Source organism: Panthera onca, chromosome D4 (assembly GCF_046562875.1).
Source record: "Panthera onca isolate mPanOnc1 chromosome D4, mPanOnc1 haplotype 2, whole genome shotgun sequence".
NCBI lineage: Eukaryota > Metazoa > Chordata > Mammalia > Carnivora > Felidae > Panthera > Panthera onca.
In genome coordinates, this window is record NC_138351.1 from 87,244,045 (window position 1) to 87,267,765 (window position 23,721).

General features: G+C 47.0%; 1 protein-coding gene across 2 annotated transcripts in view; it reads left to right on the forward strand.

Moving 5' to 3' along the window:
* Positions 1-3,603: 3,603 nt before the first annotated feature.
* LOC132662890 (neutrophil gelatinase-associated lipocalin-like) overlaps positions 3,604-23,721 on the forward strand; it is a 74,223-nt gene continuing 54,105 nt past the window's right edge. Inside the window, exons 1-7 of one of the 2 annotated variants that reach the window (XM_060608518.3) lie at positions 3,605-3,816; positions 4,335-4,471; positions 5,433-5,512; positions 5,656-5,775; positions 6,084-6,185; positions 6,872-6,902; positions 7,025-7,219. In XM_060608518.3, the coding sequence (XP_060464501.1) occupies positions 3,679-3,816; positions 4,335-4,471; positions 5,433-5,512; positions 5,656-5,775; positions 6,084-6,185; positions 6,872-6,891 (597 nt within the window). In that variant the 5' untranslated portion in view covers positions 3,605-3,678 and the 3' untranslated portion in view covers positions 6,892-6,902; positions 7,025-7,219. Of the gene's footprint in view, positions 3,817-4,334; positions 4,472-5,432; positions 5,513-5,655; positions 5,776-6,083; positions 6,186-6,871; positions 6,903-7,024; positions 7,220-23,721 lie in introns of those variants that run through there. The other variant, XM_060608519.3, reaches the window with a different exon arrangement.

The window sequence follows — 23,721 nt, forward strand, 5'->3', positions numbered from 1 at the left end:
CCCAAACTCCCATGTGGTTTCCTCTGCAGAGGATATATCAGAGGTTCCCGAGGTGTCATAGTGACCCGAGGCGTACCTTTAACCAAATCGCTATTGTCACCGACCAAATACTAAGGGCATCTGTAGGAGGGATGCTGGTACCCCCCTCCCCCTCTTTCCCATTGTATCCTAGGCTACAAATAGGAGCCAGCAGATGGACCTACTTTGCCTTGCTGAGAAGGCTGAAGAAACCACCGTTTTTAACCCATGGAAAACACTGGAAAAGCTTTACAAGGGAGAATTGCCCAATTTTCTATTTAAGTAGTAGTTAGTAGAGGACATTGACCAAAAACAATGAAGACAGAAACTGGTCATGTTCCATGTGACATTCCAACACATAGAGCCTTTACAGCCAACTTCCTAGGAAATGGTCCCCAGTTGGGTTTTAATTCAATCAGGTACTGTTTTCAACAGTAATGGGGGAGGTCCCATAGCCAGAAACAGCTAGACCAGGGATATGGAAGGGATCACGTTATACTAATGAGGAGGAAACCTCACATGCTAGTCACTTAGGTGGCTGTTCCGTGCCCAAGGCAGACAACAATATATAATGACAGGAAGAAAGAGAGGGCCCAAGTTTCTGGGTATTTTTATTATTCTAGCCTGGGGACTCACTTCCAGCCAAAAGGCAGGCCTTCTTCTCCCCATAGAGTAGCCATGGGCTAGAGGAGTGCAGACTGAGCAATGGACAGAAAAGTGTTCCAATAACACCATACTCCTTGAAAAGCCCCAGAAATAAACGTAAAGGAAGATAAGAGAAAGTACTCACCAGGTTTGCACAAATGTTCAGGGCCCAGAAGAAAAGACTCACCCCCCCATAGGACACCAAAAGATGGGGTTTTTGAGTGAAGTGGGCAGGGGGTTCCAGGGCCGATGGCCAAGAAAGAATTCTTGAAGACGCGTTTGGTGCAAAAAAGAGTGATTTTATAAAGCACGTGGACAGGACCCATGGGCAGAAAGAGCTGCACTCTGGTTGTGAAGAGTGACGGACTATATACTATGAAGTTGTGGGAAGTAAAGTGAAAAGGGAGGGAGGTGTCCAGAGGGACTTTGACATGCTTATGAGGACTCCTAAGGTACCTGAGGCCTTGCTATGGTCAAGCTAAGGTTGTTTTACCTCTAGTAAGGCATTAACATTAGGAATGGTAAGGATTCCTGGAGACATTGTTGTACTCGGTATTTGCCTCAAGGATTTGTCACTGGGCTGCAGGGTATCAGAAATTTAATTTTATCTGCCATTTCTTTCTTGCCTTTCTTCCCCACATCACCATGGAGGGTAGGGTGTTAATAGGGGCTCCAGGAAAGTGAGTCAATAGGCTTCTGGAGATGAGACTATTGGTAAGATTGCCTTTTTCTTCTAATTTACTAAGATAGTTGTAAACTGATGGAGACTCATGTCCTGCATGACTGGCATCTCTATCAGTTAATCATGTGTTTTCTTTCCTTTCCTTTGTTCTTGGGCAGCCAGAGGAATGTCACACATATCCCACGGCGGGGGGGGGGGGGGGGATGTAGGGGGTTCTAGTTTTACATCGCCCTCACCTTGCCATATGCTCCCTCTTTACCCAGAGTCTCTTCTCTCAGGGCCCACCACCTAAAGACCACGCCAGGGGAGCTGGTTCCCTTACAGCAGGTGGAAGAGCCAATGAGGTCTCCAGGAGTCTCATGTGATGCAGTGAACCCTCAGGTTAGCCTCAGATCAGGCATTCTGTCAGCCCTGGCCCTTGTGGTGACATTTGGAGACACTGCCCAGGGACTGGGCAGGGACTGGGATGGCCAAGCCCTCATGAGGAAATTATTTCCCTCCAGGACAAAGCTGGGATCAGCCATGGCAGGAACACTTCTGGGGTCCAGGCCCAAGGACCTGGGCTCCACAGCCCAAAACTATAACCAGAGATGGCAGGTGGTATCAGTGATCTCTCAAGGATGAGGCTGAGTCCTAACACTCACTGTGACCCAAGGTTCCTGGTGTCCAGTGTGGCAGGGTAGAGAGCCCTCCTTGGGGCCCCAGCCCACCACCTCTTTTCACACAGTGCAGATGCATGTTCCCCAGTGACCCCCACCAGGATGGAGCTGGGACTATAGGCTTAGAGCTCTGTTCTGTCAAGCTGTCTTATTTGCGGCTGGCAGTCCAAGTTGGGATTTCTCTCCACTGGGCCCACAAGAGGGGCCAAGTCTCTTAGGGGCCAGCTGAGGTCTGGGTTCACCCTGCCAATGGGACATGGAAGAGGGGAGGGGCTTACTCAAGATGGGAATTGTGGGGCTTTGGAATGGTGGGGATTCAGAGCTCACAGCCTAGAAAGAATTCTTCAGATGTCTTTGGTGCACAAACGGTGATTTTATTAAAGGACACGGACAGGACCCTTGGGCAGAAAGAGCTACACTGGGGTTGTGAAGAGTGACTGGTTATATACCATGGAGTTGGGGCCATAAAGTCAAGAGGAAGTTCCTAAAGGGATTTTCATATGCTCAAGAACACTGGGACATTACAGGAGGCCTAGCTGTTGTCAAGCTAAGGTGGTTTTGTCCTCTAGCAAAGCATTAACATGCAGACACTAGGGAATACGTGGAGAAATGTTATACTCCATTTTTGCCTCATGTATTTGTTAATGGGCTGCAGGTCATAATGAAATTTAATACCATGTGCCATTTCCTTCTTGCCTTTCTTCCCCATATGACTATGGAGGGAGGGTGATATTTGGGCTTTATAAGTTTATAAGTTTCTGGAGATTCAGCTATTGATAAGATATCCTTTTTCTCCTAATTTACTAGGACATGGAGAGAGTCACGTCCTGCAGGACTGTGATCTCTATCACTTAACCATTTGATTTCTTTCCTTTCCTTTGTTATAGGGCAGTCAGGAGTACCTGAGGAATATCACACAGATCCCACCTGGGAGGAGGGGCATGCTATCATGTGCTTTGCCCTCGGCTTGCCTTATGCTCCCTCATCAGGAACACTCCCCAGTAGGCCTTTGGTGGTGGGGGGAGGGGAAGGGTGTCTCACCCTGTGCCAGAGCCTGGGGTGGGTCCCTGGGAGGGCCAGGATTGGGCTTCATGAGCGGCACAGGGTACACTCTGTCCATCCCTACCAGGAATGTCCTCTTTCAGCTGCCTCTCCTTCCCTTCCCTTTGGAGAATCACGAAGAAAATGGGCTCTGTTGATGCGAGGTATTCTCCGCTTTCATCAGATACAGAAAAGGGATGCCACCCCAGTTACTCCACCCTGCACTTGGCCCCAGCTGAGAGGCTCCTGGAGGTCAGAGATGACAGCTGGTCCAGATCAGAGACCACTGTCCTCACACAGTGCTAACCAGGGAGAAGAGAGTGTGGAGGGAGTCACTGTCCCCGCCAGAGATGTGGAGATATGGGGAATGCATCCTCCAGCCTCCTGGACCTTCCTGCCCTTCATCTTGCATAATCCTGACCTGGGGGAAGGGCAAAAACTTACCATGATCTTCAGCACGAGATACTAGCAATTGCCTCACCAATCCAGGATTTGGCAAAGGATAAGTCGCTCCACCCTGGGGTGAGCCATTGGCCACAGAGACCATAAATAGCATCCCCCCAGAAGCCTCCTCATTCACCTCCTCTTTCAGCTGATATCCGGAGTGGTGCCAGCTTCCCTGGCCCTGAAGTCATGGCCTTAGGTCTCCTGTGGCTGGGCCTTGTCCTGCTGGGGGTCTTGCAGACCCAGGCCCAGGACTCCACCCCAAACCTGATCCCAGCCCCGCCTCTGCGCAGGGTCCCTCTGCAGCCTGACTTTCAGAATGTGGAGGTAAGGGTCCTGGAGGGGCAGGTGCAGGGAGGCCCTGAGAAGAGTGTGAACAGAGGGGAGGAGAGACAGGAGGGGCTCAGGCTTTAGCTCAGTCTGTCCTCTGGTGCCCTGATGGAAGGCACACCCTGTGTCCCCATCCACACCAACCTTGCTGACAAGAGGGTCAGCTGAGCAGACTCCCCTGGTCCACACTCTTTTCCATATCTCTGAAGTTCTTACAAGGTGGGAACATCTTCAGGCCCTCTACATGATGAAGAAACTGAGGCTCAGGGATGCCAGCTGACCACTTGCCAAGGGTCACCTTCTCTCTGACACACTCAGTGCTCCTGCCTGGCCTGATGAGCTCCAGCTCCTGCCAGGTTCATCAGCCCAGCCTGTGTGGCCAGTCTGGGTGCCCGCAACCCAGTTAGAGGGGCTTCTGGTTCTGGGCTAGGCTGCCTAGAGGTGCCTGCAGGGATGGAGCAGGAGGGCCCCCTGGGGCTGCTCCTGGCTCTGCCTATCATCAGCCCCCATTGTAGTTCCAGGGGAAATGGTACGTCTTAGGATTGGCAGGGAATGAATTTAATAAAGAAAAACACAGACAGTTTAAGATTTACGCCACCACCTATGAGCTGAATGATGACAACAGCTACAATGTCACCTCTACCCTGGCCTGGTGAGTACCACCACCTTCAACGGGAACATGGGGGGCCTAGAGGGCTGCTGTGGGGGTCCAAGAGGCAGACTGATGTCATAGCCGAGGGGTGACCATAGCTGAAAAATGATCATTCATCTTACCGCTGGGTACTGGGTCCCTGTATTTATTCCTTCTTTCATTCACTGGATCAAAATTTCTCGGTCACTTCAGCACAGACAGAAGACAGTCCTGGGAATGGACACAGACCGTCATCAGGAAACAAGACAAAGAGAGAATAGGTGTCCTAGAATGGGAGGAGGGTCACTGGATCCAGCCTGGGATCCCACCTAGGGCTTTGTCAAGAGCTTCCAGGGAGGTGGTCTGTAGGCTGAGCCTTGAGGAACCAACCTGCATCAGAAGGAGGCCTGGGACCTTCGTGGCAGGGATGCTGGACTGAGTCAGAGAGAACCACTTCTTCAAGAAACAGCAAGCCATTGCATGGTTGCCCTGAGCAGGAGCTGATGAGCAGTATGGAGGGGGCGGTGAACACAGTGGCGGGGGCCTCAGGTACTGGTGAGGAGTGGGTGTGGCTGCAGCAGGAAGAGGAATGATGGTGTGCAGCCCAGGAGGCTGATCAGTCATAGGTGGGAGATGACCAGAGTGGGGGCAGATTAGGACCTAGAGAGGGGAGGCAAGGCTTACCCAGCTCCTCTGGGTTTCTGGCTCTGGCACTTGGGGATGGTGCTAGAGCATCTGTCATAGAAGGAGCAGAAGAAAGACAGATGTTGGGAGATTGATTCTATGGTGCCAGGGGACAAGATGGGATGCCGCTGAGAGGTCAGGGTTGGCCCAACAGCTAAGGGAGTGTTGGCATCCAGCAGACTGGAGCCTCAGTGGTGATTTACCCCAGGAGAGGTTACAGCGGGATCCCGCAAGATAAGAATAGGTGTGTGGCACTGTTGGCTGTCACCCTCTTACCTACCTATCTCTTCCTCCACAGGAACCAAACCTGTGACCACTGGCTCAGAATTTTCATCCCAACTTCGCGGCGAGGCCAATACACCCTGGGCAACATTGAGCGTGAGTCCTAAGTGGGGTGGGTCCTCGTGGGCATGGACCTCCCTGCCCCTTTACACAGACACCATCCTATGGAGGCAGGGGAAGAGTCAATAGCTCCCTCTGCACAGCCAGGGCAGGCTGAGATCTCACCATCCACCATACAGGATACACTGGAATCCAGAGGTATGTTTTACGAGTGGCGGCCACAGACTACATCCAGTTTGCCATGTTGTTCTTCAAGAAAATTTACAGAAACCAGGAGTACTTCAAGATCACCCTCTATGGTGGGTCTTACCTCCTCTGGGCCCCAGGTCTTGGTCATGCTGGGGGAGAAGAGGCCCATTGCACCCAACCCAAGGTCCCCTTCACTCTGAGCCCTGGGAGACGGGAGAGGGGTCTTTCCACCGACCCCTCAGGAGGGAGGGGTCTGACACATCGTTCACGGATTCCACAATATTTATGGAGATCCGGGAGGTGGGAGAGTGGTCATCCACAGAACCCCTCAATAAGGAGGGGGTCTGACACCTCGTTCATGCTTTCAACAATATATATGGAGCTTCTGCTAGTGACTCACCAGCCATCTTGGCCACAGGGAGGACCAAGGAGCTGACCCCTAAGCTGAAGGAAAACTTCATCAGCTTTGCCAAATCCCTGGGCCTCACAGATCACCACATCATCTTCCCTATCCGCATAGGTAATCACCAGCTGGGGAGAGGACAAATGCATATGGAGACTGTCCAGGCCTGATGTTGCCTCACTAGGGAAGGGGGGAGAGAAGGGATGCAGGTCCTTGCTGTAGTCACTGGAGCCCCAGGAGCCACTTTACATTAAGTAAGACCCTGCTGCAACCAGAGTCCTGGGACCCAAGTGTTCCTCCCTCACACTAGCTCGGGCCTGCCCACATGAGAATTGGAGGCATGGGGCCAAGTTTCCTCAGTCTCCTTGCCTGGCCACCTCCCCCTCCACCCAGGTGTGTTTGTCCTGGGCCATCTTACCTTTGTCCTGGGGCTGACTTACCACTGACTTGGGAGGCACCCTTGTCTTCAGGCAGCCTGGCCTGGGCAGGTGCCTCCCCAAGGCTGAGGGTCTGTCAGGACTCAGCAGGTAAACAGGCAGAAGGCTTGGTGCCCAATCAGAACTGTGGCTGGGCCTCACCTGCCTCCTTTGGAGAACAGGGGTCACCCAGGTCTGCTTGTCCTCAGGCCTCTCCCCGAGTCCCTGCCCCATCATCCAGCCCTCTGCTGTACCATCCCTGAGGGGAACCTTCTGTGGCTGAACCAGCCTGGGGCCCAGGGCAGCCGAGGGGCAGTGCAGAGGCCCTGAAGGTCAGGGATCCCCCACACACACCCCTGTCCATACTAACCACTCATTCCCCCACAGATCAGTGCATGGATAAGTGAGCAATCGTGCGGTAAGTATGGCTGCAGAGGGGGCTGATTGGAGCCAGGATGCAGCTGGGAGGGGGTCCCAGGTCTGCCTTTGTCTCACCTTCCCAGCACTGCTGCCCTCTCTATTCCCCTGACTCCCTCTCAGGTGCCCTCTGGCTCTCTCCACACCATCCACCTCTCATCGACTTCTGCCCAGGGCACTGCCCTGCTGTACCTACAAGCCTGGACACCACTGAGAGAGCCAGGGGACCCTTCTCATTACACAACCCACCAGCTGCTTCCAGGCTGCCCTGCTGATGGAACCACTCTTGCTTGCTAAATAAACACATGTCCTCTGGTCCCCATTCTGTGTTTCTTGACCTCTGGGCCCTCTGAGAGGGAAAAGAATAAAGGGTAGGCTCCTAATGGCATCACTCCCAGGAAGTGTTGTCCCCAGGAAGATAGGGGACCACAGAAGCAGAGTCCAGCTCTGACAGAATACCTCTAGCTCCCAACCCCAGGCCCAGCACCAGACAAGCAGCACCCTCACTTACGCCTGCCTCCTAGCACACTGATGGGGCACATCTCACACCCATGTTCAGCCAGTAGGTCCAACGGCAGAGGCCCAGCCAGGGTCAGGATGCTGGAGAGAGTTGGGGGGCCAAGGTGCTCTCACCCCCCACTTCACCAGTGATGATGTTTTGGGGTGATGGTGGGTTCCACAGCCAAAGGCCAAGAAAGAATTCTTGAAGACATCTTTGGTGCAAAAATGTGATTTTATTAAAGTACGGGGACAGGATCCATGGGCAGAAAGAGCTGCCCTGGGGATGTGAAGAGTGACTGCTTATATACTCAAGTTGGAGGCAGTAAAGTCAAGGTAGTTTCCTAAGAGATTTTCATATGCTAAAGAAGATTTACAGAATACTGGAGGCCTAGCTATTGTCAAGCTAAGGTATTTTTCCCTCTAGCAAACATCAACATTAAGACAGTAGGGAGTTTCTGGTGAAATGTTCTTCTCTTCCAGCCTCAAGTATTTGTCACTGGGCTGCTGTGTATCAGGAAATTTAATATTTCCTGCCATTTCCTTCTTGCCTTTTTCCCCCCATATTCCTATGGAGGAGTGATGTGGGGGCTCCAGGAAACTGAGTCTATAGCTTTATGGAGATTAGGCTATTGATAAGATTGCCTTTTTCTTCTAATTTACTATGATATTTATAAACTGTTGGAAACTCACGTCCTATATGACTGTGATCTCTATCAGTTAACCATTTGTTTTCTTTCCTTTCCTTTGTTCTTGGGCAGCCTGGAGTGCTTGAGGAATATCACACACATATATCTCACCTGGGGTTAGGGGAGGTGTAATGCCAGCTTGTACTTTGCCCTCAGCTTGCCTTATGCTCCCTCATCATATTCTCAATAAACAATTTCACCCTTACATCTTTTTTTTTTTTTTAAACATTGGGGGTGCATGTACCCCTTTGTTTTGTTTTGTTTTTTTTTAATTTTTTTTTTCAACGTTTTTTATTTTTGGGACAGAGAAAGACAGAGCATGAACGGGGGAGGGGCAGAGAGAGAGGGAGACACAGAATCGGAAACAGGCTCCAGGCTCCGAGCCATCAGCCCAGAGCCTGACGCGGGGCTCGAACTCACGGACCGCGAGATCGTGACCTGGCTGAAGTCGGCCGCTTAACCGACTGCGCCACCCAGGCGCCCCAACCCTTACATCTTTAAGACTGTTGAAGGTGGAAGGACTCATCTCTGCAGCTTCTTTTTGCTCTTTAGGGGTGAAGAGATATCTTTACCCATGAGACAATATTGATCATTTGGGGAACACATAGAAGAGCTATAGAAGGCAGAGGCAGCTGGATCCAAGGTGGACAACGATTATGAACCTCCTTGAGTGGAAAGGATCATCTGTTGACTTGAAGTTATTGTAGTGATGGAGTCTTGTCACCAGGCAGAGACATGGGAGAAAACAGCCAAATGTAATTAGAATAACAAGAAAGAGCAACCCGAATAAAAGTCCTTTGGTAATTGATGAAAATCCTCAAGTCCAGGAGTTTAACCAATCATGAAAGGAAAGGGAGGGATTATTTAAAGCACCAGTTTGAGTATTCCGGTCAGTTAGAAATCCAGAAATATTTGTGTGATAATCTAGAATGCATACTGATGAAGTTTTGCATTTGACGGGGTGGTCTGGAGCTGATGAACGAGAAAGTTTCTAGAAGACATCTTTGGAGCAAAAATATGATTTTATTAAAGCACATGGACAGGACAGGGGCAGGAAGAGTTACACTGGGGTTGTGATGGGTAACTGATTATATACCCTCATGTGGGGAGGGGGTCAGGGATAGAGCAAGCCTCTAAGGTATTTTGGAAGCAACGTTTCTGGGACCCTGAGGGGATAGCTGTTGCTAGTAAACACCACTTATTACTGTTGAATAAAACCTCAATCATGAGACCCTTCAGATGCATAACATGGGGCCTTAAGCTTGGAGTATGATTGCTAGCATATACATTGGGGCAGTTGAGATAAAGGAAGTAGACTTACAGGATCCTGGAGGTTGGGATAATGTTAAGCTAAGGTTCTCTTTGCCCCTGGCAAAGTGTCATTAATGAGGCAGCTGAGATCCCAGAGGGAGGCTACTCTGCTGGATTCAAGGACTTGCCAATAGGCGTAGGCAATAAGGGGATTTAATTTTTCATTTGCCTTAGCTTCCTACATCACCATGGCAAACAATTAAATGCCTTTCCTTTGTTCTTGGGTAGCTCGGAGTGTATGAGAAATGTGTTACATATTCCACCTGGGGGAGGGGGCATATGCCAGCCTGTTTTGCCCTCTGCTTGCTCCACCCTCCCTCATCATATCCCCCCTGAACAATTTTGATCCTTAAATCTTTATGTTTGTTGAAGGAAGAAGGTCTCATCTTCTGTAGCTTCTTCCTGCTGAGTAGGGACATAGAGTTGTTGCTACCTATGGGTCAATATTGGTCCATCAGGGAACATAGGGCAGTTAAGGTGAGGCAGCTGAGTCCAAGGTGGACAACGTGTATGAACCACCTTGAGTGTTACGGAACCCAGGCTGGAACGCTGGCGGAAAAACCAACTGGCACTCAGAGATCTTGGTGGATCAGAGATTAATTTAACACCGGCGGACACAGAGGAGACAGTTTTTCCAAAGATCTGAGCCCCGAATGCCAGCAGGAAGGGTAATTTATAGTTATCAGCCTCCATATTTGCGGGGGGAGGGGGAGGGTTTTGCGCACAGTAAACAAAGGAAGAAGAACCCAGAGGAGGGGTCTCTAAGCTAGAGACCAGAGTTTGTTTTCACTCCATCAGCCATTCTTTGGTGTACTTTATCCACTTCTCCAACATTTCCCCCTTGATGCCTTAAAAAAAAAAACTTTTAGTAGGCATCACCTTTCAGTTTTACAGGTTGGTACTCTTGGAAGGCTAAGATGTGTGCAGTAGTTTGGCGAGCAACAGTGTTTTCAATAAAATGTACCACAGCATTCAGTATACAGGGGCCGATGGATACAGTAAAATTATGGAGAGGAGGGGCCAGGGCAGGAAGCCGGGATGCCCAATCCGTGAGATCCCATCCTTCCATTGATTGATACTTTTCTGTTGTCTATGTTGAATTCTTTCCTTGAGTTCCTGAACCTTAGTTGTAACTATTCCTGACTGGTTTATGAAATAGCAACATTCTTCCCCCAGAAAGATGCAAGTCCCTCCTTTTTCTAAAGTGAGGAGGTTGAGGGGTTGCCTATTTTGGAGGGTCACTGCCGCCAGAAAGTTTATTTGGCTTTGTAAGGTTACCAGAGAATCTGCCACCCGTTCCATGTCTTCATTTATCTCTTGAGATAGTCTATGGTACAGTCCTACGGGTGAACCTGTGCCCCCTATTCTGGTTCCTATTCCTGTCACAATTCCTGCGCCTATCAGAATGGGTAGCAGGGTTGCCCATTTAGCCCGGAACTTGGGGATAAAGGCTGTTAGGAGCTGATCTTCAGTGTACACGGGTATCTCTGGGGTTAGGAAGAGGAAATAACATCTGAGTCCAGTTGGCCTCTAAGCATCGGTAGGCTGAATTAGAGGTCAAAGGGATAGGAGTGGCTAAGTAAGCCCTCCGGCTGAGCGGCAAGCACATCCAGCAGGTTTGGGTGTGATTATCTATTTTATGGAGGAGTTGTAGTGTTGGCCCAACGCTGGAGTGGGGAATTGGTAAGCATCTGATTGAGGGCTGAAAGGTCAAACCTTGGTAGGTTGTCAGGGGAGTGGTCACCTTTATGGTTTTTATTACCCTGTCCTGGGTATCCTTTATAACTTTTTGAAGGGCCCTGTCTGGCATTCCTCCCCCGTCTGAGATCCCTCATTGAGGAAGGTAAGTGTAGCAAGCTCGCTTCCCTCTCTGGAGGCCCTTGTTGTGACATGGGTCCCTGACATTTTGGGTTATCTCTACGGTCCAATACTTAGTCCTTGGGGCACCAGGTGACTGACAGAGAGTGGGTGTTTTTCCCTTGTAGCAATCTTTGTGGAGGGAGGTGAAGGTGCTGAACGCCCTTGACCCCCTTATTTTTATATAACAATCCTGGGGGCAAAGTGGGTAAGCGGCAATTGTGAGGGTGAGAGAGGTTATCATAATATACAGGAAATACTTAATAATCCTCCCATCCAGAGGAGGTATGTGAGACCTGGCATGGATCTTTTTTTAAAAAATTTTAAATGTTTATTTATTTTTGAGAGAGAGCATGAGCAGGGGAGGGGAAGAGAGAGACAGAGACACAGAATCCAAAGCAGACTCCAGGCTCTGAGCTGTCAGCACAGAGCCTGCTGTGGGGCTCGAGCTCATGAACCGTGAGATCATGACCTGAGCTGAAGTCAGCTACTTAACCAACTGAACCATCCAGGCGCCCCTGGCATGCATCTTTTGTCCCATGTCCAGCTTGTTAGTGCAGTCTCTATCAGCCCAACAGTAAGAAGTAAGATCAGGGCTATGACACCAGTAAGGGGCAAGGGCTCACAGAGTTGCATCCAAACCCCTGGGCTTAGTCCACATGTTGATTCCTTAAGCTTCTGCCATGCGCAGGCCAGCCAGCTTCTGGGGTGTGGCTGGAGCAGGGCTGGAAATCTCAGGGGCCAGTGTCTTTTTGAGGGTCAGTTTAAGTGGGTTGACTGGATCTGGATCACTTCGCCAGGTTGAGGGTTCCTCTGAGTTACTTTCTTAGCTCTGGAGTGATGGACCCATGGGGTGACACCTGAAACTGAATCCTCTATTTGGTTGTATGTCAGTAAAGTCCACCTCCAAGTCTTCAAAAGGGGCGGGTTTCTGGTAACTGTCAGATCAGGTTTAGGGAAGATATGGTTTGCATATTTAGAGATTCATCCTGTCCAGTTGTTTAAATAATCATGCCCATGGGGTCTTATTATTATCCCCTAGAATAACAAGCACAGAAGATTGTCTATACACGAAATACAGTGACAATTTTCTGAAGTTTACCTCAAGTTGTCTAGTTTAGGCAAACAACAAACATTTAAAGGCAATCATAACTAGAATTTAACACCCATTATGGTACATTGTTGAAACATAGTTGTTTTCTCTAAAAATCCCCCCTTTCTAGGGATAGCCCAATTGGGACCAATTCATTTGTAGAACAAATCCAGTCTTAACAAATCTGGCCTAATTATTTACATAAGCTCAGCAAGAATAGCGATTAGTCATGAGGATCTTTTAAAGTTTGCTTTGTTGGAACCTTTTATAAGGAATCTCTGGGTTGAACTTTTAGTAGCCTCTCCAGGCCAGAAGACAAGCCAAATACTTGCCATCAGACAGGCCTGCAATACCTGTAGAATTGGGCGAATTCCTCTTCACAAGGTCCCCAAGATCTCCTGAGGTTCCTGCACCTGCCAGGAAGTGGCCTTCTTTACTCACTTGGTGAGGCTGCTGGGAACTCTGTAAGTCAGTCACCAGGCCAACATTTCCAAGGGGCTTTATGGCTCCATGTTTTATAAAGCCAACCCTAATTCCTTAAAGCTGTCTGGTCATATCTGAGTCTATGAATGTCATCCTCAAATATGACATTCCAGTCAAAGCCTTGGTAAAATAACCAGTATTTCCAATGGTGACCTATTACAAGATGAACAGATTCTTATCGAACTTATGCAAGCAATTGTAATTGCCATGAAAGAAAGAATACTCATTGAGAGTTTTGAATTTCAGGGGAGTTATGTAGAGAGAAAAGATAAATGTTTCAGTTTATAAATGCATATTTTATGACATTTTTGTGTATCATAGATATCTTAAGAGAAAGTTTCCTTAATCTGGAAGAGGAAACATTAGAGAACCAGCAATATTTTTAACAAGAATCACAAAACTATAATCTTCCTCAGTTTATTTAATCCCATGTTCCTAATTTTTGTTCAATTTGAATGCAGCTTTTGAATTCTGGAAATTCTTACCCATTTTAGTATTAATAATCTTAAAGGTGCTGAATACCTGTTTTTATCCCCAAAGTCCTTTTTATAAATCTCCTTGAAGAAGAAACACGTTTTGTGAGAGAATAAGAACAATTATAAATGACAAAATCTTAGAAATAGACATCATTAAAGATCTGATGAGAGTTCATTATGATGCAATTGACAGAGAAATTCAGTTATTTCTGTGACACATAACATCTCAAGTAATCAGAATATTAAGTGATGACCTTATATCAAAACATTAAAACTTTAGGAATTGCATATATTTGGGCAGTTACAGCATTTACCTGTGCAATACAACCTAAGGTTTACCATTGTATGACAGTGCTTTTCCAAGTAACTTAGCATCCCAAATACAAGGACCTAGTTGGTCAAGAAGACTTTATTTACCATTTAAATCCTGAGAAGTTTGTTAAAACCCCAGAAGTCATAAGTGCATCCTAAATAGGATTACAGATCGTTACAAATCTTACAATTTTATTTATTCAACCAAAGTGGCAATAAAATATCCCAAAGGTGAATGTATAGCATTATACACATGTTATTGAAACCTAGCTCCTTCAACATTGAGAAGTTTTTTTTTTTAAACATTTTTTTTAACGTTTATTTATTTTTGAGACAGAGCATGAATGGGGGAGGGGCAGAGAGAGAGGGAGACACAGAATCGGAAACAGGCTCCAGGCTCTGAGCCATCAGCCCAGAGCCTGACGCGGGGCTCGAACTCACGGACCTCGAGATCGTGACCTGAGCCGAAGTCGGACGCTTAACCGACTGAGCCACCCAGGCGCCCCTACATTGAGAAGTTTTAACTAAGTAATCAAAGACCTGATAGAGATGAAACCTACAACTTTTATTTTCCTGGAGGATAAGCCTTTGTTTGCATTGTCTTACCAAGAGCAGATCAACAGTTCAAGAAAACTTGTCATTTGAGCTGAGAGAAAAGCAGAATTTCAACCTTATACCAGTGTACTTTTAAAATTTCATTCATCTTAACCTGCTACAACTTTCTTTTGCTTTCAAATTTTGTCCCAAAGCCATTTTTTCCCCAAATAACCAGTCTCACTTAGGACAAAATTACTTTCTTCTACCCTCAAGAAAAATGTATTTTCATCTTTATATCTTTCTTATATACCTCCTATTTTCCTATATGCAGGGTTGTTTTCTTTATTTTCATCAGTCTTAACGTTTATTTATTTTTGAGACAGAGAGAGAACATGAACGGGGGAGGGTCAGAGAGAGGGAGACACAGAATCTGAAACCGGCTCCAGGCTCTGAGCTGTCAGCACAGAGCCCGACACGGGGCTTGAACTCATGGACTGCGAGATCATGACCCGAGCCGAAGTCGGCCGCTTAACCGACTGAGCCACCCAGGCGCCCCTATTTTCATCAGTCTTAAGTACATTTACCAGAATTTTATTTTATTTATTTTTTTATTTTTTATTTTTATTTTTTTAATTTTTTTTTCAACGTTTTTTATTTATTTTTGGGACAGAGAGAGACAGACAGAGCATGAACGGGGGAGGGGCAGAGAGAGGGAGACACAGAATCGGAAACAGGCTCCAGGCTCCGAGCCATCAGCCCAGAGCCCGACGCGGGGCTCGAACTCACGGACCGCGAGATCGTGACCTGGCTGAAGTCGGACGCTTAACCGACTGCGCCACCCAGGTGCCCCATTTACCAGAATTTTAACTCTTAGGAAACCTTAGTCTCCAATTGAGGACTTAGTAACCAATTGAGAGGTGTTTACATCAGAATTTTTAAATTTTTTTTACATTTATTTATTTTTGAGACACAGAGAGAGACAGAGCACAACTGGGGGAGGGGCAGAGAGAGAGGGAGACAGAATCTGAAACAGGGTTCAGGCTCTGAGCTACCAGCACAGAGCCTGATGTGGGGCTCAAACTCACAAACCATGAGATCATGACCTGAGTCGAAGTTGGATGCCCAACCGACTGAGCCACCCAGGTGCTCCCAGAATTTTTTTTATATGGTAAATTCATGAACCAATTAAGTACAAAGCATGTTTTCCAATAGATCTGAAAAGCCTTGAATTTCTCAGCAATAAGAAGTTAAAAACACACATCTGTGTTCAATCATCAAAGCTTTAGCATCCCATTCTATCTGGAAAGTTTCAGGTTACCAAGGACCTTGAAAGTTATCTTAACAATTGCCCATGAAAACTTAGAGACAGAAAACATTAACTATAATTAACAAATTGCAACAGAGATAACATGAACTTATTTGATCTTTGCTGATAACTTTAAAGACAGGTCCAATAAACTTAAGTTAGTTTAAACATCGAATATGTTTCACCTGCGTCCACCTGAAAGTCAATCAATTTTTCCCCATTGTCAATTTTCATCTGGGGCACTAGTGGAGATATCTGAAATGGGTGGTCCAAGGCGGGGGCGGGGTGGACTTTGCTCCTTGACTTGGAGGGTGGGAGGTGGAACCAATGGTGCCTGAGACATTGAGAATGGTATAGGACCACACCCAAGTTGGTGCAGAAACATGAGGGGGAGGGGAAGGCAGAAGCAGCAACTGCTTGGGAATATTCCTTGAAGTCCCTGTCCCGAGGTAGACTGGCCACAGTTGGCTCTAATTATAGCCATTAACCTGGGAAATGAGGGAGAATCCCTCACCTCTATTAAGCAGAGGAACAGGGAGAGAGAGTCAGTGTCCCCTTTTAGTCTGGTTCTATCTCGGCTAGACTATAAGGTCCCCTCCTCGAGGTTCCTCCTGATTTCGCCTGGGGTTTTGGGACTTTCCCTGGTTGGGACACATTCTTTTTAAGTCCTTTCCCCTTGAAGTAGGTCTATATTTATGGCTTTCTCGGCTTCCTGCCCTGATCCCTTGGAGAGCCTCTTGATAGCAGTGGATGTGGACCAGCATCTGGAGAGGGCCTGAGCCTGGTGGCAGCAACACAGACAAGGGAGGAGTTTCAAGCTCAGGGAAAGGGAGAGGGAGCCTAATGAGTCATGAGGAGGCAGAACACTAGGGGAGTGGTGGGTTGCTTCTTTGCCTCCCTGGGTGAGTCTCCGGGTAAAGCAGCTAAAACCTTTGCCTGGCTCTCCTTGCTCCGTCCCAACCCCATGATGCTCCCTTGAGGCAGAGTCACAAAGACAGAGGGACAGGGGCACCCCCTCCAATGAGGGGACCAGCCAGATGCCTGCCTGGCCATGTCCTGAAGGAACCCAAGTGATGCTCAGCCCCACAGGTCACAGCCCTGCAACCCACGATCAGAAACCACTCTGATATTGCCACAGACCAAGTGCCATCCATCATGGAATTGCAGACAGGCCCACTCAGACTCCATGGGCCCCTAGGACCCCAAAGGCACCCGCCCGTGGAGCCACAGAATTGAACTCAGCAGGCAAGTCGCACATTCACATACACACCAGATGTTATTACATTCCCTCCCATAGAATCCCTACTTGTGAGACTTCTCAAGTCTCAGGGAGTGATCAGGTCCCCCTTCCACCCTTGTGAGTGGGCCTGACTAGATTGGGCCCCAGCCTTACCGGTTGTGATGTTGGGTCCAGGTCCTCACCTGCCAAGTTTTCTGGAGTCCGGCGGGAACAGCAGAGCGGGGGCTGGCCTGAGGCAACCAAGCAGGAGACTGCCAAACTTCAGGCAGGGCGCTCACTCTTCCTTGCAATCCCTCATTCCGTCACCGCCTCACCGTTCTCCCAAATCGGTGGCAACAATGGGCCAGCGTGGTTGGGTTTACTGGTCAGGGAACCAAATTTGTTATGGAACCAGGCCGGAACGCTGGCGGAAAAACCAACCAGCACTCAGAGATCTTGGTGGATCAGAGATTTATTTAACATCCACGGGCTCAGAGGAGATGGTTTCCCCAAAGATCTGAGCCCCAAACGTGAGTGGGAAGGGTAATTTATATTTGTCAGCCTCCATATTTGGGAGGGGGGGTTCGTGTATGCAACAAAGGAAGAAGAACCCAGAGGAGGAGTCTCTAAGCTAGAGACCAGAGTTTGTTTTAGCCCCATCAGCCATCTTTGGTGTACTTTATTCACTTCTCCCACAATAGAGTGACTTTCCTTATTTCCATCAGTCTTAATTATGTTTAGCAGAATTTTGACTCTTAGCAACCTTAGTGTCCAGCTGAGACTAAGTAGTAACCATTTGTAAACTGTTACACCAGAATCCTTTAGATGGAAAATTCATGAATGAATTAAGCATAAACCATGTTTTCCAATAGACCCAAATATTCCTACTTTCTCTGCAATAAGAAGTCAAAAGCACAAATCTATGTTCAGTAATCAATGCTTTAGCACTCCATTCTATTTGGAAAAGACCTAGATATCCAGTGAATTCAATCCCATTTATCCAAGTGCCAGATTACCAAAGACTATGAAAGCTATCTCAACAATTATCCGTGAAAACTTTGAGATACACAAAATTAACTATTATTTTAAGTCATCTTGTTGCTAACAAATTGCAACAGAGACAACATGAGCTTATTTGATCTTTAGTAAACCTTGATAGAATAAAGTTTTAATTTGATGCTGGTAACTTTAAATACATATCTATCTTAGCTAAACCAACAAACTTAAATAAGCTTAAACGTCGAATACGTTCCACCTGCGTTCACTTAAAAGACAATTGATTTGTTCCCCATTGTCATATTTTACCTGGGACAGCAGTGGGGGAATCTGAAGTGGGCGATCCAAGGGGGTGCTCATTGCTCCTTGACATGTGGGTGGAAGGATGGTATAGAAGCCAGTTACTTAGGTCACAAGGAAGGTGAGGCAGAAAAGGAGCAGGGGGAGGGGAAGGCAGAAGAGGCAAAATGCCAGAAGGCAGAGAAAGAGGATTCCTGGTTCTAACCCTTGTCATCTGGGAAAGAGGAGATGCCATGTTTGTTTGTTTGTTTGTTTGTTTTGATTTCCACCAAAGTGGAAATAGGGAGTCTATGCCAGGCTAGAGAAGACAGGGAATTTCCCTGAAACAAAGGGAGTTTCAGCAGCTGCTGGAGAATATTCTTCAAGTCCCTGCCCCTAGATAGACTAACCGCAGTTGGCTCCAATTATAGCCATTAACTAGGGAAATGAATGAGGGAGAGGCCCCCACAACTATTAGGAGGAGGAACAGAGAGAGTCAGCATCCCCTTTGTCAGGGATGGCCTGTATTTCCTCTAGCAACTGAGTTCCATCAGGAGGAGGCCTGTTAGGATATCCACTATGTTGGGAGGGAGCTTACTAGCCACACACATTTGGGCAAATACATTCTGTAAAAAATTTTTTTAACATTTATTTATTATTGAGAGACACACACACACAGCGTGAGCAGGGGAGGGGAAGAGAGAGGGGGAGACACAGAATCCGAAGCAGGCTCCAGGCTCTGAGCTGTCAGCACAGAGCCTGACGGGGGGCTTGAACTCACAAACTGTGAGATCATAACCTGAGCTGAAGTCAGTCGCCTAACTAACTGAGCCACCCAAGCGCCTCAAGGTAAATACATTCTGCAACAGACCTTTTGGTCTGGGTCCTTACTTAGAACTGCGAGGACCTGGAACTAGAGTGCCTCCATCCATTTACCCTGTTTTCTGCAGAAGAGATCTAACTTCTTCATCCTACTAAGGCCATGCAGTGTTACAGGAAATCAGTCCTTTCCTAAATTTTGCAATCCAAATTGTTCCCAGTGGGTTGAAAAGGCATCCCAAGGATGAGTCGTTGGCAACCAAGGAGAAGGTCCCATCCTCCTCCTAGAGAGAGAAAAGTATAGAAGGTCCATTACCACAAAAATCCACACCCCCCCCCCCCCAACTCCCAGGTGGCATCCCAGGCACAAGATATATCAGAGGTTCCTGAGGTGTCAAAGTGATCTGAGGCATACCTTGATTCGCTATGATCAGCTGCTAAGGACTTCTGTAGGAGTGATGCTAGTGTCCCCCTGTTTTCCCATTGCATCCTAGGCTACAAATAGATGTGGGCAGATGGACCTAGTTTGCCTTGCTGAGAAGGCTGAGGAAACCACCGTTTTTAACCCATGGAAAACACTGGAAAAGTTTTACAAGGGGGAATTGCCCAATTTTGTAATTTAAGTAGTAGTTAGCAGAGGTCATTGACTGAAAACAGTGAAGACAGAAACCCATGATGATCTAACCTACATTCCAACACATAACATCATTAGAGCCAACTTCGTAGGAAACATTCCCAGTTGGGTTTTAATTCAATCAGGACTTGTTTTGCCGGCACCCAGGGTAGGTCCCACAGCCAGAACTAGCTAGACCAGGGATGTGGAGGGGATCACATTAGACCGATGAGGAGGAAACCTCACACGGGAGTCTTAAGATTGGCAGCCATGCTAGTCACTTAGGTGGCTGTCCCGTGCCCAAAACAGACAATTATGCATAAGGATAGGAATAAAGAGAGGGCATCAAGTTTCTGGGTCATTTTGTCTTTCCTGACTGGACACTCACTTCCAGACAAAAGCCAGGCTTTCTCCTCCCCGTAGAGTAGCCACGGGCTAGAGGAGTATAACCTGAACAATAAACAGGAAAGTGTTCCAATAACACCATACTCCTTGAAAAGCCCCAGAAATAAGAGTAAAGGAACCAAGTTTGCACCGAAGCTCAGAGTCCAGAAGAAAAGACTGACACTTCCATATTGGGAGACAAATGATAAAGTTTTAGAGTGTGTGTGTGTGTGTGTGTGTGTGTGTTGGTGGGGGGGGGGGGTTGTTCCAGAGCTAATAGCCAAGAAAGAATTCCTGAAGATGTGTTTGGTGCAAAAAAAAAAGTGATTTTATTAAAGCAAGGGGACAGGCCCCATGGGCAGAAAGAGCTGCACTCTGGTTGTGAAGACTGACTGATTATGTACTATGAAGTTAGAGGGGGGTATAGTCAAAAGGAAGGGAGGCCTCCAGAAGGCCTCCAGAAGGACTTTGATATGCTAAAGAGGACTCCTAATCACCTCAGGCCTTGCTATTGTCAAGCTAAGGTTGTTTTACCTCTAGTAAGGCATTTGTATTAGGAATGGTAGGGGTTCCTAGAGAAATGTTCTAGTCCTTGCCTCAATTATTTGTCAATGGGTTGCAGCGTATCAGGAAATTTAATTTACCTTATATTTACTTCTTGCCTTTCTTCCCTGCATCACCATGGGGGTGGGGGTGATAATAGGGCTCCAGGAAATTGAGTCTATAGACTTCTGGAGGTCAGGCTATTGATAACATTGCCTTTTCTTATAATCTACTAAGATATTTGTAAACTGATGGGAGACTCATGTCCTGCATGACTGGGATCTCTATCAGTCAACCATTTGTTTTGTGTGTGTGTGTGTGTGTGTGTGTGTGTGTGTGTGTGTGTGTGTGTGTTTTACCTTTTCTTTGTTCTTGGGCAGCCAGAGGAATGTCACACATATCCCACCTGGGGGGGTGGAGTTCTATCTAGCTTGTACATTGCCCTCAGTTTTCCTTATGTTCCCTCTTTACCCAGAGTCCCTTCTCTCAGGGCCCACCACCCAAAGGCCATGTTAGGCTAGCTTGTTCCCCTGCAGCAGATGGAAGAACCATTGAGGTTCTGGGAGTCTCATCTGTGGCCAGTGAGCCCTCAGGACAGCTTCAGGTTAGGCATTCCGCCAGCTCTGGCCAACTTGGTGACATCTAGGAGACACGGCCCAGGGGCTGGGACCCATCACTGCCTCCCATGGACAGCCAAGCCCCCATGAGGAAAGTGCCTCCCTCCTGGACAAAGCTGGGATCAGCCATGGCGGGAGCACTTCTGGGGGTCCAGTCCTAGCCTGGGCTCCACAGTCCAAGACTATGGCCAGAGATGGCAGGTGGTATCAGTGATCTCTCAAGGATGAGGCTGAGTCCTAGCACTCACTGTGACCCAAAGTACCTGGTGTCCAGAGAGGCAGGGTAGAGAGCCCCGCTTGGGGCCCCAGCCCACCACCCCTTTTTACAAAGTGCAAATGCATGGCTTGCATTGTCCCCCAGCAGGATGGAACCGGGACTTTAGCCTCAGAGTTCTACTCTGTCAAGCTGTCTTATTTGTGGCTGGCATGCCTAGCTTGGGGTTTCTGTCCACTGGGCCCACAGGAGGGGCCAAGTCCCTTAGGGGCCAGCTGAAGTCTGGGTTCACCTTGCCAATGGGGCATGGATGAAATGGAGCAATGACTCAAGGTATGAATGATGTGGCTTTGGAATGGTGGGGATTCAGAGCTGACAGCCAAGAAAGAATTTTTGAGATATCTTTGGTGCAGAAAAAGTGATTTAAAAATTTTTTTTAATTTAATTTATCTTTTAAATTTACATCCAAGTTAGTTAGCATATAGTGTAACAATGATTTCAGGAGTAGATTCGTTAATGCCCCTTACCCATTTAGCCCATCCCCCCCTCCCACAACCCCTCCAGTAACCTTCTGTTTGTTCTCCATATTTAAGAGTCTCAAGTTTTTGTCCCCCTCCCTGTTTTTATATAATTCTTTTTTCCCTTCCCTTATGTTTATCTGTTTTGTATCTTAAAGTCTTTATATAAGTGAAGTCATATGATATTTGTCTTTCTCTGACTAATTTTTGCTTAGCATAATACCCTCTAGTTCCATCCATGTAGTTGCAAATGGCAAGATTTCATTCTTTTTGAATTGCCGAGTAATACTCCATTGTGTGTATACACACACACACACACACACATATATGTATATGTATATGCATACATATATACCACATCTTCTTTATCCATTCATCCATTGATGGACATTTGGGCTGTTTCCATACTTTAGCTATTGTTGATAGTGCTGATAGTGTTGATAGTGCTATAAACATTGGGGTGCATGTGCTCCTTTGAGCACCTGTATCCCTGTATCCCTTGGATAAATACTTAGTAGTGCAATTGCTGGATCATAGGGTAGTTCTATTTTTAATTTTTTTGAGGAACCTCCATATTGTTTTCCAGAGTGGCTGCACCAGTTTGCATTCCCACCAGCAGTGCAGAAGAGATCCTCTTTCTCTGCATCCTCGCCAACATCTTTTGTTGCCTGAGTTGTTGATGTTTGCCATTCTGACAGGTGTGAGGTGGTATTTCATTGTGGTTTTGATTTGTATTTCCCTGATGATGAGTGATGTTGAGCATTTTTTCATGTGTCAGTTGGCCACCTGGATGTCTTGTTTGAAGAAGTGTCTATTCATGTCTTTTGCCCATTTCTTCACTGGATTATTTGTTTTTTGGGTGTTGAGTTTGATAAGTTCTTTATAGATTTTGGATACTAATCCTTTATCTGATAAGTAATTTGCAAATAACTTCTCGCATTCCATCATTGCCTTTTAGTTTTGCTGATTGTTTCCTTTGCTGTGTGGAAGCTTTTATTTTGATGAGGTCCCAGTAGGTCATTTTTGCTTTTATTTCCCTTGCCTCTAGAGACATGTTGAGTAAGAAGTTGCTGTGGCCAAGGTCAAAGAAGGTTTTGCCTGATTTCTCCTCAAGGATTTTGATGGTTTCCTGTCTTACATTTAGGTCTTTCATCCATTTTGTGTTTATTTTGGGGTATGGTGTAAGGAAGTGATCCAGGTTCATTTTTCTGTATGTTGCTGTCCAGTTTTCCCAGCACCACTTGCTGAAGAGACTATCTTTATTCCATTGAATATTATTCTTTCCTGCTTTGTCAAAGATTACTTGGCCATACGTTTGTGGGTACACTTCAGGGTTCTCTATTCTGTTCCATTGATCTGAGTGTCTGTTTTTGTGCCAGTACCATACTGTCTTGATGATTAGAGCTTTGTAATACAGCTTGCAGTCCAAAGGTGATTTTGTTAAAGCATGGGGACAGGACTCTTGGACAGAAAGAGCTGCTGCACTGGGGTTGTGAAGAGTGACTGGTTATATACCATGGGTTGGGGGAGATAAAGTTAAGAGGAAGTTTCTAAAGGGATTTTCATATTCTCAAGAAGACTTGCACATTACTGGAGGCCTAGCTGTTGTCAAGCTAAGGTTGTTTTGCCCTCTAGCAAAGCATTAACATTAAGACAGTAAGGAATTCCTGGAGAAATGTTACACTCCATTTTTGCCTCATGTATTTGTCAATGGGCTGCAGGTCATAATGAAATTTAATGCCATGTGCCATTTCCTTCTTGCCTTTCTTCCCCATATCACTATGAGGGGGAGGTTGATACTGGGGCTCCAGGAAACTGAGTATAGGTTTCTGGAGATTAGAGAATTGATAAGATTCCATTTTTCTCCTAATTTACTAGAACAAGGGTAAATTAATGGAGACTCAAGTCCTGCAAACCTGTGATCTCTATCAGCTAACAATTTGATTTCACTCCTTTCCTTTGTTCTTGGGCATCAAGGAGTGCCTGAAGAATGTCATACATATCCCACCTGGGGGAAGAGGCATGCTAACATGTGCTTTGCCCTCAGCTTGCCTTA